The sequence below is a fragment of the Abramis brama genome (genome assembly GCF_963993115.1).
Source record: "Abramis brama genome assembly, chromosome: 3".
NCBI lineage: Eukaryota > Metazoa > Chordata > Actinopteri > Cypriniformes > Leuciscidae > Abramis > Abramis brama.
In genome coordinates this window covers 31,644,822-31,662,316 of record NC_139965.1, presented here as the reverse complement: position 1 = coordinate 31,662,316, position 17,495 = coordinate 31,644,822, and the positions used below count along the sequence as shown (strand labels likewise).

The 17,495-nt window shown below is 37.9% G+C and overlaps 2 protein-coding genes and 1 long non-coding RNA gene across 3 annotated transcripts; 1 reads left to right on the top strand and 2 right to left on the bottom strand.

Moving 5' to 3' along the window:
* Positions 1-49: 49 nt before the first annotated feature.
* tada2b (transcriptional adaptor 2B) lies at positions 50-4,443 on the bottom strand. The gene is made up of 2 exons (XM_084107642.1): positions 4,145-4,443; positions 50-3,370 (listed from the first exon to the last, which is right to left on the bottom strand). The coding sequence occupies exons 1-2, from the start codon at positions 4,412-4,414 to the stop codon at positions 2,183-2,185; spliced, it is 1,458 nt and encodes a 485-aa protein (XP_083963768.1). The 5' UTR covers positions 4,415-4,443; the 3' UTR covers positions 50-2,182.
* A 150-nt stretch (positions 4,444-4,593) lies between these two features.
* cfap184 (cilia and flagella associated protein 184) lies at positions 4,594-7,138 on the top strand. Its single transcript, XM_084109849.1, has 2 exons — positions 4,594-5,827; positions 6,142-7,138. Exons 1-2 carry the CDS (start codon positions 4,724-4,726, stop codon positions 6,481-6,483), a joined length of 1,446 nt encoding a protein of 481 aa, XP_083965975.1. The 5' UTR covers positions 4,594-4,723; the 3' UTR covers positions 6,484-7,138.
* A 4,676-nt stretch (positions 7,139-11,814) lies between these two features.
* On the bottom strand, positions 11,815-12,815 carry LOC311079107. Its single transcript, XR_014605336.1, has 3 exons — positions 12,675-12,815; positions 12,358-12,469; positions 11,815-12,195 (listed from the first exon to the last, which is right to left on the bottom strand). It is a non-coding gene; the product is annotated as an uncharacterized lncRNA (long non-coding RNA).
* Between the last annotated feature and the right edge of the window lie 4,680 nt (positions 12,816-17,495).

The window sequence follows — 17,495 nt, the reverse complement described above, 5'->3', positions numbered from 1 at the left end:
CCTTATTTAGATTACGCCTTCTGATTTCAGTCTTGACATCTTGAAATGTAAGCAAGGGCATTTTTTCATTTTATAACAGACAATAGGTTATATTTCAACACTTTAATACAAAGTAGGAAAGAACATGACATATGCAATAAAATACTTTCCACATACTCAATATTTTGACAAATATCCTTCAAAAATGGACTATTTGACCAGAGAACATGTCACAACCAAGCAGAAAAAAAGTCTCCTCATCATTTTTAAATGTCACACAGTCTTTAAAAAAATTCTAAAAACATACTTAAGATAGTGTCTTTCTGTGAAGATGTCATTTTCAGTATCATATCCCCTCTCACATTTTCAGTTACTTTAGAAAAATAATTATACTCTTTGAAATAGCATATTGAATGAATATTACAGTGAAAATATTAAGCTTTAAATTAACCGGTCACTTACTTTTTTCTCAACAATTGAATGTTGGTGAGCATGACTAGACTTGAAGAATGGCTTGGGAACCAAAAGATGACCAAATATCCTATTTCTTATAACCATGAAGCACAACCTGATTTTCTTTTCTGATTTTAATTTCCTTATTCTTAGTCACAGTGTCCTCATACCTACATTCATCAATTATATTTACCAAATGGTTAGACAGCCAATTTACATCTCACATATGCCATTGGTGAGTTTCTCTCCCAGTGCAACTGCACATCTACTTTTAATGGCTTTACTCATAAGAAGACACAAATATTGTGTATTGTGTGGGGCAATTATGTCTAGCATAGAAATATGGGGGGAAAAAACAGGATCAAACCGACACCTAAATAATCTTTGTACATTTTTGATGTGGTACAATTTAAGATTAAAATATAATATTAATTTAAAGGGAATGGGATAAAAACCATCAACCAGGGCAAATATGCTACATGAGCATACTCAAACATGACTGACTTTATATGTACCAATGTCTGGGGCAAAAAATGACAAACAAACGTATGTGAATGACCACCTTGGCCTTTACAATGGATTTACACTAAACAGTTATTTCCAATATCGTATACATAAAAAAATAAAAAAAACAATAGCTAAAAGTTATACTGTATCTATTCTATTTGACTCTTAATATATTAATCATTTCAAAACTATGTAAAAATTTGAAACCTTTGTATTTGCCTCTTTGAACAGTGCTTTTCTTAGTTTTCTACAGCTTTGGGGTAGACACGAGCAGGCAATAATAACATTAAAAATCATGGAAAAATATGTTTGTCTCAGTTGTAATCTAAGATTTGGTATTGCATGACGATTTTGTCAAGGCATTTGAAAATTAGTATGTAGCTGAAACACTAACACAGTCTCAGCTTAGAAATTTTGTTGTAGACTTTGAGATGAGAACCCTTGATGCTGTATTTAGCTTTATCCATCAAACAAACAATAATAATACCCTCTTGAAACAGGAGCATTATGGTAAATATTCTCACTCAGCTTTTTGCTTTACTCATCAAGCTAATACTTTATAACCTGGTTGTGTGCCTTTTAACCCGAGCTTCTGAAACATGCTCAATAAACAGCTATTGTAACAACCTCACAAAGGTCAACTCCAAAAAAAATAAATCATAATCAAACATGAACATCGGCTGTTTTTAGATAGCATCGAGCATGCTTCATGTGTCTCACATTCCCACCATTGACAACAGAATATATCCAACTGAAACAGACAAATTCAGGTTAGCATAAGACTTTTAGCAAGCAGAACAAGCATCTGTCTTAAAGTCCTTCTTATGACAAAACAAGAAACTCAGAACCAAATATCTGCTTTGTACAACATTAAGCATTCTGCTGAAACTATTGGCAGGGAACATTCGAGTGCCACTCAAAATCACATTCAAAACGGAGGCATTTTAACAGGGGGCAATGGGTTTTGTGTTATATTCTGATGTATTACACAGGACAACATACTGGAATGTTCCCTATGATGGATACTGATTATGTACCTTCTATAACAGGAATGTCCCTATGTTTATGATGGAGGAGATCTGAGATCAAAGACAGACATGTTAGACTGACTGAAGGTCCACATCCAGTAGTGTGGCACCTACAGTCCTTTTGTTCTCACAGGCTTTTCTGAGATCCATTATAAAACAGTAGAAAAATATATTTACAGTCATTATTCATACAGCCGAATCTTTGGACAGTGTCGTTAAGAGGTTTCTCGGGATATCCAGCCGCTCTCCGACAAAAAATTCAGAATCCGTTTTTTCAGCACCTTGTCCAGGTAGCTGGGTAGGCGGCTTTTCGAGGGAATGCCCTGCCGTTTCTGTAAGTGATCTTTGATGATGATAGTCTTGACAGTCAGATAGCGCGTAGGACTAAGGTTCATAGAGTTGCACAGTACCTTCTCCCGATCCGACAGCAGCTCAAAGCCAGACAGGTTCTCGATAGCTGAGAACTCACTGTCCTTCCCCTCCTCTTTAATGGCACTGACTCCTCCACCGCCGCCAAGCCCACCTCCTGCTCCAACCCCTCCTCCAAGCCCGGCCGCTCCTCCTCCACCACTGCTGCCTCTCTTTGAGCCAGCAACACTTTTGTTCTCTTTCCGTTTTTCCCGTTTGTGGCGTGCTGCCTCATACTCGGCCGACTCGTCGAGTCTCGTGATGCCATTTCGCCGATAACGCTGAAGCTCCCGAACCTTCGCCCGTAGCATGCGCTCTTTGTGCATGTTATCGAAGAATTCTTCAAACTCACGCTGTGGCATGAACTGGCAAAGACCACGTAGTTTGGTCCGTTGCTCCTTCTCTTCCTTGGTGATTTTGCGTTTCGGGGTTGCTGCTGCAGTGGAGCCCAGCGGCCCTGTTGGAATGATGGTAGTAACGCCCCCCAATCCAAGAGCACCACCTGCACCCCCAACCCCTCCTGTTCCACCTGGCCGTTCTCGCTCTTTATCTTTTTTGTCCCGTCCCAGAAAGGCTGGCACTAAATTGTAGTCACGAGCAATGTTTTTGCGGCGCTGGCGCTCACGCAGCTTCCGCACGTACATGTCCACGTGGGCTCGCTTCATCTCAATCTCAATATCTTCATCGTCGTAGTTTACAGACAACCCACTGATGAGTTTCTCTGCCTCCTGGTCATATTCAATCTCGTAGTCGTCCCGAAGCGGCATGTATCCAAGCTGCTGCTGCTCCGCCACAGATATGTCTAGTGGGGGCAACGGGGTAGTCAAACTAGGAGACAGCGGACCTCCACTCGGGCAAGTGTGGTCTGTCACGCGGTTGGGGATGCTGTCAGGGATGCAGGCTTTGCCCAGATTCCCATGGATATACATGCTCACATAATGGTCCATGACCTCCTGAGGGGTGCGCGATGCACCAACATGGGCTGCCATATCCTCCTAACACAGAAATAATCAAAGTTAAAGGGTTAGTTCATCTAAAAAGGAAAATTCGTCATCATTTACTCTCCCTCATGTTGTTTCGAATCCATAAGACTTTTGTTCATCTTCAAAACATAGGCTAAGTGAAGATGAGGTGACTTTGTATCTTCAAAAGACTTAGCCTAGATTAAACAGGGTGAATCATGTGTAATACGTTTGCAACATTTTTAATACATTTTCTGATGACATGGACTTTCAATGAAGGAGCAAAGCTCAGGTTTCATTTAAAATATCTTCATCTGTGTTTTGAAGATGAACAAAAGTTTTATGCGCTTGGAACAACATAAGAGCGAGTAAATGATTACAAAATTATACTTTTTCGGAGAAAGTATAATTTGAGCCAGGTCATAATAATGTGAAAGTTACAAACACAATATAGTGTTTATAGTTCCTATAAAATTAAGTTATTACATAAATATTACTATTGAGTTTATGCAAATATTACTGAATCAACAAAATTGCTTTCGGTACAAGTGCACACATTACAGTTTCTCTCCATGTATATATTAAGTTATAAATTCATATCTTATGAATGACAAAAACTGTAATGCACCACAGACCTAGGGAATCTGCTAGGTTCTTTAAAAAAATACTTTCTCTAAGTTTCTTCATTGAGCAATGCATCATTTGTTTGCATTGCAATGCATCAGACTACTTGCGTGGAGGTGCACACTTGGCAATACATGGAAGTTTATCAAACCCCCTCAATATGGACTTAATAGAGAATCGTACCCAGTTACCAAATCCATATTGCTCGATGGCATCGAGCAGCGACTGTTCTTCCCTGCTAGTCCATCCTCCCTCTGCTTCGGGACCCCAGAGCGAAAAGCGCCCGCCGTCAACTTGCTGATAGGCATGCCATCGTCTATGGTTGCCGATTTCGGCACCCGCGGAGAAGCACTCCGGACAAAGTTCAATATCTTGACATTCGGCACAGCGAATCCGCAAATTCGTAACATCTGCCAGGCAGTTCACACAGTACTTCTTCCCTAGGTCGGCCATATTGCTTACTACCGCTTGTTGTTGGAAGCAGCAGTGGCGCGGGGGAGGACATGCGCAGTGGAGTATCACTGGTCACGCCGCTGCGTCTCATTAATATTAACAGTAACACAGCAAATGCTTGTGATTGGCTTTCGCTCTGAGTGTCCATGGCAACACACACGCACTCCCATACAGACACAAAATAGTTGAGGCAAGCGCTGTTTCGTGAGATAAACGTTGGTTATTTTAGATAAATTACAGGTAATTATTTTTTAGGTGAATAAAAAAATATTACTTTTAAAAAATCGTGTGTAAATTCAACTAAATAAAATGGAAGAGGGGTCATTAGATCATGAAGAAAGCCTTGTTTTAGAAAATAACACGCCGGTGGAAAACACTGAAACTTTTGAGGATAGAACAGAGGCAACAAGTGCACAAGAAATTGAAGAAACTGAACCTCCTAATATTTCAGAAGCTGTTGAGGATGATTTGGTCGAGCAGGGTTCACACCTCTCTCTGGGCGTCCTCACAGAAGACACGTCCAGTGCCGAGACAAGTGGACCACAGCAGGAAGAAACCGAGTCTGGGCAACACATGATAACAGAAGAAAACGATGAAATAGATCTCCTTATAAATGAGAACTCGGAGGACACTGATGGCCCTGAAATAGAACATTTCATTGATGATCTTTTATCACGTGAGGACACTGAGGAGGAGGAGGAGAGACTTCCAACTCCTGACCCAAAAAATGAGAGGACCAGCCCTTATAATGAATCACTGGTTCCTGCAGAAGAGGAAGAGTTTGGCCTATGCATCAACAATAAGGAACATTTGGATCTGCTACATGAACTACAGGCTAGGAATGAAGAGCTTAGACAGCAAAATGTTCAGCTGCAGACCAAAATAGCAGAATACCTCAGCAAGAAGGCAAGTGCCAAACTGGAAGGAGATATCTCAGGACAGGAGCAGTACCAAAAGTACATGGAGCTCATGGAGGACCTGAGAGTGCAGCACCACCGTTGCTCAGAGCTCCACCAACAGCAGACTGAGGAGCTCCGCCAGCAGAGCTCAGAGAAACTGAACCAGGTGAAGCAGGAGTTGAGATCATTTGCTGCACTGAAATATGAGGCTGCCATGACAGCGCTGACTGGTAAGGTGGACAAACAGGCAGCACTGGCAAAGGTGGAGCAGCTGCAGGCTGACGGACTGAAGCAGGAAGACAAGCTGGCATGTGTGCGTCTCAGCAGTATCAAGCTCAAGAACAAAATATGTCAATTTGAGATGGCACTTAGATCCAAACGGGAGCTGGCTGATGGCTTGCTGCTGATGGACTTTGAGCAGCTCAAATCAGAGAACAAGACATTTAACGACAAGATGAATGAGCGTAACGAGGAGCTATGTATTCTAGAAACGAAGGTTGCCAGCTCTGTGCAGGTAAATCACTGTGTTTAATTCCTGAAAACATCACCTAAACATCTTTCTTTCTTTCTTTCTTTCAACTCATATTGAAATTAGTTTTTGTGGTCATCAGGATGTTAAAAAAATAATTTATTAATATATTTAATTAATTATATATCAATAAATAAATATTATTTCAAGCAGCTAAATGCACAACTGTACACATAATACTATATGTCTTTTGAAATGTTGTGTATAGAAAGCTATTCTTAGTATTTATTTTAGCAAACTGTGTTGTTTTAGAAGTTTTTAATGTAACTTCTACACATTTTTTTGTCCCACAACCTCAGGGCATTTCTCATGTGAAAGAGAAGCTGCATTTCATACAGATAGAGAATAAGGCCAAACACACTCAACTTGCCAAGGCAGACACGCTGGTGGCTCTTAAACGTGAAGTACTGACACGTACCCGACAGGTTCGTGACGGCCTACGCGCAGACAATCTAAAGCTGCAGCAGCGCTCTGGCCTGCTGGGAAACACCACACTACTGCGGGACTTTGAGGAGAAGGTGGACACCTCTGAATGCCTGCAGCAGAGACTGGAGATGTTAAAAAGACGTCACGCTGAGCTCATACTGAAGTGTGCCGGAGTGAAGCAGAAGATTGAGCAAAGCAAACCAGAGTCCCAGTGACATCACATGTGCACTTTGATCCCCTAATTTGTGAATGTAATATGTAACTTGACAAAGTAACATTAACAAAAGTGAAAATGTCTGGTGAGAAATACTAAGAAATAATCAAAGCATCTTAGCATTCAGAGTTTAAATCTTAGCTGTTTTCTTATTGTGATTGTTACAGTGCCAGCAGATGGCGACATTTCTTATGTCTTACCTTGTCAGCTAATTGTCTTCTGTGTTCTGATATCACTACCTGATATTTTGGCATCTGTTGATATTTAAGCCTATTTAAACTATACAAGTGCTTATAAAGGTTTGTGGTCAACAAACAATGGATGCCAGTTTTGGTTTATGCACATGACTAACTACTGACTACTTTAAAGGATGCTGTTGAATTCTTGATTCTTCGGTGCAAAGCAAAAGTAATTTAAATGGCCTTTCTGATCTAATTTACTGTATCAATAATTCACAAAGGCAGCATTATTTGACAAAAGTACAAAGACAGTAAGAACATGGACATGGTCAGAGAAGATTTTACTTCAATGTGTATAGCCTAACTTGCTGAGCAACCTGCATTAGTGCATGCTCTAAAAACTGAAAGCATCAATTTAGGGATTACATGTCTGTATTTAAATGCTCATACAGATATATGATATAGATGAATAAAAACAACAGCAAAAGGTAATATAGTCTGACTGGCCACAGTGGCCCATTATTACTTGGACACAGATATATTAAACATCCTACTGCCTTAAACTCCTTCAACATCCACATAAGTAAAACTAACAAACAATGCACAATACTTTATTTAAGGTTTTTCCTGGCTCAAAATGAGGTGGAGAAGAAACCACTTTTTACAAGCAAATATTTTAGTTTTTTAACAATAAGGTAATTAGATTGTTATTTTGAGGACACTATCATATACCGTGTTTCCCACAGGATTTTGTGAAAGTGTGGTGGCTGGACCGTGGTCCTGCTAGGAGGGTCCGGGGGCTATGCTCCCTCGTAAGGAAATTTTGTACATTTTAAAGCTAAATTCATTAATTTGGTGCACTTTGAGAGTTCAAAATTAAGAGCGCCAACCCATGTTCAGTGTGCAAATTGAACAAAGAAAAAGTCTGTGCTTTGAAGGGGGCTTTAGGGCTCGTGCGCTAGAGATGTGCAGATCAGCTCTAACGTCATCCGCTGTTAAAAATAAATCATCCACCCGACAACTGCTCAAATTTATGATATTCTCTGATTTAGATATCTGCACCTGATCATCTCATTACAATTATTCAAATTCTCAGTGTTAAGCATGATGATATGGTAACATACTGTATCACACTGAAGGCTGCTTTTAAATGAACATTTATTTAAAATAAAAGTTCTTTGAATAAATAAAAATTTCTTTAATAGCCTAAACACAGGCTTTACTCCCTTCAACCTTAAATTATCACTGTTTCATTACATCATTGTTGGAAAACACTCCTATCAGAACAATTTCTGTTCAGCTTGTTTATATTTTTAGTTAAAGCTGTTAAGTTATAAAGCAATCTCATGTAGGGTTTTTCCTTTGTGTTTTATATAACGACCACTAGAAGGTACTCTAGGGGCATGTTTTCCTTGATTGTTTGTCCCTGAAGAGAAATACGTTGTTGACAACGAAAGTAAAAGTGACTCAAGTTCGTCGCATTTTACTCTTACATTAATGTACCTGTCTACTCACTATACTCCTGTGAAGAGGTGCGTGTGCTCTCTTTACACTCCAGCTCCAGACATCATTACTCCGCTATCACCCTGGTCAATGAAAAGAGACTCAATTAGTTCATATTCATCTGCTCACCATTATTCTGACCGTTCCATTACTCACCTTCCAGCTGGTAAATTCCTCACTGTCAGTAAATACCCTGTTTGGCTTTAACCTTATCGCTGTCTCCGAGTCTGGTGTTCCCTGACAGAAGACCAGACCGTACCAACATGAACCCATCAGGGTATTCACCTGTCCACCTTAGTGACCTGCTCCTATCCCTCTCATAAGCTGGCCGCCCTCTAGAAGACCATGTGGAGGAGTTCCTCGAGCTGTCCCACCTGGTGTCCTGAAGCAACGACACTCTGAAGACCGTCTCCTGGAGTGGGTTGGATGATCATCTCTTCAAACATCTACCAGTGGGAACTACCAACTGTACCCTTAAACGATATGTAGAATATGCACTGTGGCTGAGTGGTTCCTCCACTTGGTAGGAGTGGTTGGTAATGTCACATATGCTCCTTATCTGCCCATCTTCAACACCCCGGACATCAGAAACTACATTTCCCAGCATCCCTCCTGTCCCTCGCCTGCACTCACTCGGCCATCACCCGCACCTATTTCCCATCAGCACTTCAATCTGCACCAGAATGTAAGAACACAGCTCACACTCACTCTTTGTCTGGTCTCAATTACAGACAATAGACTACTTACCCACTCTACTTACCTTTTGGATCTCCCTGATACTCCAGCAATCTCCTGTACAGCTACTCTTTGGAATATTACATGTACCTGTCTACTCACCATACTCCTGTGAAGAGGTGTGTGTGTGCTCTCTCTACACTCCCGCTCCAGTCATCGTTGCTTTGATCATTTTCGCTCCATTTCAAATCTAGTTTCTTTCTAAAATACTGGAAAGGATTGTTGCAGCCCAGGTCCGGGATCATCTTTCTGATAATAGTCTGTATGAGCAATTTCAATTTGGTTTCTATCATAGTGTTGAGACTGCATTAGTTAAGATCTCTAATGACTTACTGTCAGCTGCTGACTCTGGACTTTTATCTGTACTTATTCTGCTCAATTTGAGGGCAGCATTTGATACTATCTCGCACAGCATTCTGTTAGACAGATTGAAGTCATTGGTACCCCCTTGACTTGGTTTCGATCCTACTGTATGGATCATACTCAATTTGTACAGCTGAAGCAGTTTAGATCAAAGCCTTCGTACATCAATATGGGTGTTCCAAGGGCTCAGTTTTTGGTCCTCTTTTATTTATTATTTACTGTATATTTTACACCTTGGATATATTTTTAGGAAATTTGGTATTCAATTCCATTGCTATGCAAATGACACCCAACTTTACGTATCCTCCAAACCTATCTCGAAATTACCTACCTAGAAATTATTCTTGTTGGTTCAAAAACCAATCTGGCCCAATCTAAATGTTCCTCTGTTAATATTGATAACTTTCCAGTGTCTGTTTCTAAACAGGTTAAAAGTTTGGGTGTCATCTCTGACAATACTCTGCCATTCGAAGCACATATAAACAGTGTATTTCCATATACGTAACCAACTTCTTACAGCTCTTTCAGTAAAGAGCACTGCGATTCTTGTTCATGCTTTAGTCACTTCCCGTTTTGATTACTGTTACACTCTTTTTTTATGGCCTGCCTTCAAAGCTTCTCTGCAAAACTCCAGCTAGAACAGAATTCAGATGCTTTAATTATTTGCAGAACTTCTCTAGCTGAACACATTACTCCCATACTACAACACTTGCATTGGCTCCTGGTTAAATATCATATTGATTAAAAAAATTCTTACAAGGCACTCAATAATCTTGCCCCTTCATACTTATCTGACCTTCTTCATATTTACACACTGTAAGATCATCTTCTACACTTACTCTTGTTCTCCCTCGAACTCGCACTTCTATGTTCATGCAGCTCCTTATTTATGGAACTTATTCCCACAGGATGTGCGAAACAGTGAAAGTCTTTATATTTGAATGGTTTGTCGCAGTGCCGGCAGATGGCCGACAGTCAGCAAAGGTGACCAGCTCTGTCTCATTCGTCTAATAAAGAAATCGATTTCATGGCATTGTGAGTCTATTTGAATCAAACAAGTTCTTATAGTGGTTAGTGCTCAGCAAACAAAGAATGTTTCAGTTTAACCACATGACTTTTGCAGGGTCAGATGGGAAACATGCTTCAGCTATATTTTCCCTGCTATTGCTAGTTGCTGTAGTTCATGCTGGAACATTCAAAGAATTTTTACAAGACCTGATTCCATTACTAAAGAAAAATGTTTTCCATTTCACATTATAGGTGGGTTTTTTTTTTTACACAATCTATTTTCAAAACTATGCACAGCTTATGGCCATCGACAGGAAATGCATTTAGAGGTGGTAAGGGTCATGGGCATAAGCCTCCAACCACAAACTCAAGTGCTCCGCTGACTAGTCAGAGGTGTTATGTTCTAGTGACACCTTGTATGTAGGTGATAAACTAGTGCTATTACAGGACAACACCATCATCGCATTCTGTAAAAGAAAAAATCTGTTATGCAATACTGTGCTGCTCTTTTAATTATTAAAAAAAATCCAAAATGAAGTTAGAGTTATTAGAGAAAACAGGCTTGTATCTGAGTCACCCTTACAGTATTCCATTTGATAAGTCTGTCTTGTTTGAGGTCACGCTTTAATAATCATGTATGATTTTTACTTTGGAATTCACATTGACAGGAGGTTCTAATGTAGTAGCATGAATATCACTATTGTTATTATTATGAATGATCTTGCTTTTAGAAGTAATTTATTAATACTATATGAATTTATTTTAATGCTGCACAGTCACAGTAACTTCATAGGGAGCAATTTAAGGTCTACTAGCTTTAAGAAACTTATAAGAGATCCATGTTAATGATCTCTCATAAAAATTACAACTCATTGACAGGTTGTATTTAGAAGGAACATGTTGGTTCTGTCTTTAACTTACACTTCTTACTAGTATTCTTTTATTATTATTTTTTGACTAAAAGACTTCAGGTGCGCAAAATGAGCAATGCATTTATTTTGCAATCCTAAATACTGGAACTCCAGTCCAAAGCTTTTCTCCTGGTTCAATTTAAACTACAGTATTTTTTAATACTTTAGTCACACTACACTTGTGTCTGCTTTACTGAATACTGTCCTCTTTACACTAAAGGATCTTGTTGAAGTAATTGTTCTTGAGTGCAAAACAGTGGAAATGTAATATAAAAGGGCCTAGTTTATATGTGGGGCTTAGATTAAGCCAGGAATAGGCTTTAGTTCAATTAGGACGTTCAAGTAGCTTCACAAACGTGCGTTAGGAAAAACATTACTGATGTGCATCTTGAGACAAAAAAAAAGGCACATATTTTAAGATATGTCAGTGCAAGTTGCTTTCAGTTAAAACAGCTCAAACATGCATTTTAGTCTCGGACTACCTTAAGCCTTGTCTGTGAAACCGGGCAAAGTTTTTTTTTTTTTTATGAACAAAGATAAGAGATCAATAATTACTGACACTTAAATTGATAAATTTAAATTGATGTATCATTCAATAATCATTCAATCATTCAAAGATTCATAACAGGGGGATTTGTCTTCTGTTTTACTTTATTAGAATTAAGAGCATCATATAAGACAGCTTAATTGTTAATGCAAATTTCTTAAAAATTAAACATGTTACATTTTTTTTAACAATCATGAATCATGTTGTCTTTTTACATGTATTGCTTTCCAGTAAAAGTAACATTACAGTAGCAAGGCAGAACAAATTTTTCATGATGCCGCATGATAATAATGAAAAAAATGACAGATCATAGAAAGAAGGTCTGTAAAGAAGGACTCCTCTGAGTATGCAGATCATTGCCATAACTGCATCACTATAAGTCACGATCATCGATCATTTTAAGGGCACTCTTCACCCAGCTCAGCCCAGGGTTCACACAGATACGAGCACCCCTCTGTGTGACAAGACTGTTAGAAAGAAAAGATCACAGTTTACAAACATACACAAAACAATTCATTTCTATTCCGCAATATGATAAATTACACATTATGAAAGTTTAATACAATCATTTGCCTCTATTGTTTACAGAAAGAGGAATTTAAATTAAAACAGGCAATGGCAAAACTCACATGACTGCAGGTTTAATGCAATCCACTCTCGTCTCCGTGTAGGAAGTAACTTTAGCGATGGGGATTTTTCTTGGATAATAATTAAAACAGCATTCGTCTGGCATATTGGCATCTGTGTTGAAAAAAGTAATTTACTTGTGTAATAAATTGATTTCTCATAAACATTAATCATCTAAGTTAATATAAACATTGTAAAAAAAAAATCATTGCATCACTAATTCACTCTTAGAAATGAGTTTCACACTGACAAATAAATGTTTGTTGATACATGTTAATTCACATCATTGAACAGATAATGAAGGATTTGTTTGACTTACTGTTGGCCAGTACACCAGACTGGAGGAATGCAACCGCCAGAAGTCCAACAAAAAGACAAAGACAATAATGATGCATGGCTGCAGATTTTGCTTCTCGAGATAATACTGATAACAACAGGAGAATGGCCAACACACCTCACCATGGACTTTAAAGGGAGAAGGGGAGGGGGCGAGTGTGGTTTTGGTAAGGGGGCAGGTTATAGGTGAGAAAATGTTCCACTGCGAATCATAACTGAAAAAAAGAGTGCTCACAGGAAACAGTTATGCGGTTATTTCATGTAGCAAAACTGCAGCTCACATATGACTCACCATCTTAATCTTAAGTCTATAATGCCATTATTCTCAATGTGAACATTAATAAGGTGATGAGACAATGGACCATAAATATATATAAGTTTATTTCTATATTGACACAACAAAAGCAAAGGCAGGATTATATGACAAAAGGGCAAACATAAGAACAAGGACATAGTCAAAACGTGTTGTGTGAGCTGCATCAATGCATGCTCAAATAGCGTCTGAAAGCCTCAAGTGTGGGGTTGCATGCACACAGAGTCTGCATTTGAATGCTCATACAGTGCTGAAATGGATGAAAAAAAAAAAAAAAAAAAAACTAGTTCTGACTGGCAAACTATTCATACATAGGCATAGATACACTGAACATTCTGCTGTCTTCATCTTACCACCCGATTCGGTTAATTCCCACATAAACAATACACGAACATAACAAATACAATGCACAATACATTATTGCACTTCATTATCAACATTTCCCATGTTCCTGGATGCCCTATGCCCTTCTAAACATGAATTGTTTATGATGATGTACGCACTCAAGTACTCACAACATAACAGTACGTACGTTATACACACAAGTCACCTCAGTCATTACAATTAAGATTGTAATGACTTTTTTTTTTTATTGTACATTAAGTCTTAAGCAGCTGATTGCACAACCAGACACATATGAAGTCTTTTGAAATCTTTTTTGATATATTTTCATAATTTACTTCAAAGATTTGGACAAGAGAAAAAAAAGCCACTAACAAAGCCAACAACTCCTGGTGCTTGATCCCAGATGTACAAGTTGTTATTAATAGTTTTTTTTAATTGTTATACATAAATTGTTAATATCATAAGTTGAGGGCAATGAATAATCAGATTGATGGTAATGCAAACAGCCAGAGAGGGAGTAAAATCTTTCCGTGGCAGGGGCAGCTGCCACTGGCGCCTGTCACTCGACCTGCCACCGCTATACGCGCCTGTCACTCGACCTGCCGCGCCTGTCACTCGACCTGCCACCGCTATATGCGCCTGTCCCGCGACCTGCCACCGCTATACGCGCCTGTCACTCGACCTGCCACCGCTATACGCGGCTGTCCCGCGACCTGCCACCGCTATACGTGCCTGTCACTCGACCTGCCACCGCTATACGCGCCTGTCCCGCGACCTGCCACCGCTATACGCGCCTGTCACTCGACCTGCCACCGCTATACGCGGCTGTCCCGCGACCTGCCACCGCTATGGTATTATGCATTATGCACACCGCATGGTGTGCATTATGGTATTATGCACACCGCTATTATGCATCTGCCTTGCGTCCCATGAGCGTTAAATGCGCCTCTCACTCGAAGTCGAACCACTGTTTGTGCCTGTCACGTGACCCGAAGTTAGGATACTGTTAAAAAAACAAAGATAACCTGGAAAACGCATCCCGATTTTGAATGTTTTTTTATTTTTATTAAAATCTAACACTGTTTAGGTTAGATTTGAAAAGCAGACAAGACATGCCAACATTGCTGGGAGTGTCAGACCAACTGCAACCAGCAATTAAACACTTTTTGGAGGATTTTGGGCAAATGGCTGAAAAATCAAACAGTAGCCTAACTTATGGTTAAATGGTAGCCTATATCATTTTCGACCAATAGGTGGCGCATTACGAAATCGATGTGATGTGGTCAGAGTGAGGTGACAATGACAAACCTTACCAGTGGCATTACAATAGGCAGATTTATTCAAAAGTTATCAACATTTTTGGAAAATATGTATAACTTTTGACCAGAAGGTGCACTGTCTTGAAATATTTTGAATATCCTTTGAATTACAAAATAGGCTACAATGAAATAGCTTGGCCGTGACTAACGTCTCAGTAGTCCAACATTAGCTAGTGCAAGTTTACCTTAAGATAGCATGCAGTGAGGTTGGCTTGATATAGCAATGATTATTATTACTATATTAATTATTATTATTATCATCAATATTATTATTGGTATTATTATTATTATTAATTTATTATTCACTGTAAAAAAAAAAAAAAAGCAGAGGCGCCAGAAAATTTCTGTTAAAAAACGGAAAAATACTGTAAAAAAAATTTACTATAAAAAAAATACTGTAATTTCTTCCCATTGTTTTTACGGAAAAAAACTGTATATTTAACATTGGATTTCAGTAATATGATATAATGTTAATTTACCGTCCTATTGAAGTATTAATATCTGTTTTGTACACTGATAACCACCAATCACAGCAGTGATGAGAGTCACATGATCAATCAAAGCTCAACACAAACAGTTCTTCCACAAGAAAGTTAATACTAATATAGAAGCTGCACAGTGTCCTTCACACAAACATTAAACACCATCATGGTAACACATGAAATTTTAAAAATGCAATAAACATTAATTTAACAACATTAAATGTAACATAAACCCCTAATGTACATAACTGATTAGAAAAAAGAAGAAAACTATGAAGAAACAAACATAGTTATTTCAACAAAAATACATCAAATGTGAAGTGTCACAGGGAATTGTGGGAATGTCAATTTACGGTTTTTCACTGTAAATTATACAATGAGTTGTTTTTTCACTTTCAAAAACTGTAAATTTAACGGTATGTTACAGTAAAATTACATTAAATGTACCGTTAGATCTATCACAGTTATTTACCGTATATAGTACGGAAACTTTCTGTTAACCAATTAACAGTTTTTCACTGTAGCAGTTTTACAGTCTTTTACCGTTAAAATTACGATAATTTTTTACAGTGTTTATTAAGAAGTCTTATTTCGACATGATAAGTCGTTATTTCGACATAATATATTATTTCGACATAATATCTCGTTATTTCGACATAATAAGGGGACATTCTAATCTGCATTAAGCCACATTAAGTGTTCTTAATGTTTTTCTATGGGAGGAAAATGCTTAACGTGTAGTTAAACTTTGCGTTCATATTCTGGGCTCATCTGATTTTTTGTACATAGCATATCCTACTTTGTTATGATTTTAGTATCATAATGATTAATAAATGCACGCACAATTATCCATGAACTTGATTTGAACAAATGCCTTTCATGTGTGCACAGTTCAGAATTAAATGAATGTGCAGCAATTTGTACAAATACAGATGTAGGCCTACTATACTGTTGTAGCCATTAAATAAGCGCATTTAGTTTCATATTTGTTAAAATATTATATTATTATTTTTTTCCATTTACGTTGATTTATGAAAAGTGAACAGCACAAGTAAGAGGATGCACAATATATATCGAGAGACATGGAGCGGGTCAGACATGATTTTGACCACTTTATTAAGTTTTGTTTTGTAGAAAACCTTTCTTTAAAGTGAATTTCGTTTTGTATAAATTGTATCTTAATTTTAATCAATTTTTCATCAACCAATTGCCTGGATTTAATAAATAGGAAGCAAATATAACGGACAATATAATCATGGAGGCGCACGTGCAGTCACTTGCATTGCACGTGAACTGGAGCGCATCTCATCCTAACTTAACGAAACTCAGTGTATGCCTCACATAGACATGAGAAATACATCAAATACACCAAGCTTGAAATGTCTTTAAACGAAATAATTCAAAACGAAAAGAAAAAGGCTACTCTGTGATTATGTAATCCATTATGTGCATTTCTCTCTATTGGTGCGTTCACTACGAATATGGCGATCGTCAACTTCATCTTTGCAGCCAACACTGCCAGAAAACACTAGTTTATTAATAAAAATCAATGCACGCGTCACCGGATTTACAAATGCCCATCTTGCTTGTTGCACGCACACATATTATGTCGGAATAACGAGATATTATGTTGAAATAACATTATTATTAATAAAACATCTTTTCTATTTGATTGAATGCTGAATATTGCGCTTGTTCAATTTAATAAAATTAAAACTTTAATTGTGGTCATTAAAATAATTGAATATTATAGCTAAATATTTAGTGGGCAAGTTTTGCTCATTTATATGGAAGCTTGTTTCCGCCACTGAATAATAAATAAATAATAATAATTGCGACTTTTTATCTCACAATTCTGACTTTTTTTCTCACAATTGCGATATATCAAGTCAGAATTGTGACTTTTTTTCTCAGAATTGCGAAATAAAGTTTATTTCTGAGAAATAAAGTCGCAATTGCGAGATATAAAGTCAGAATTGCATGATATAAAGTCGCAATTGCGTGTTATAAAGTCAGAATTGTGAGATATAAACTATTCTGAGGTAAAAAAAAAAAAGTCCGTCTTTTTTCCCCTTAGAATTGGACTTTATATCTCACAATTGTGAGTTTATATCTCACAATTCTAAGAAAAGATGTTAGAATTGCGAGATATAAACTCACAATTGCGTGTTATAAAGTCAGAATTGCGTGATATAGTCGCATTTTGCGAGAAAAAAAGTCAGAATTCTGACTTCATAAGACGCAATTGCGACTTTATTTCACGCAATTCTGACTTTATATCTCGCAATTCTGACTTTATATCTCGCAATTCTGAGAAATAAAGTCGCAATTATCTTTTAAAATGT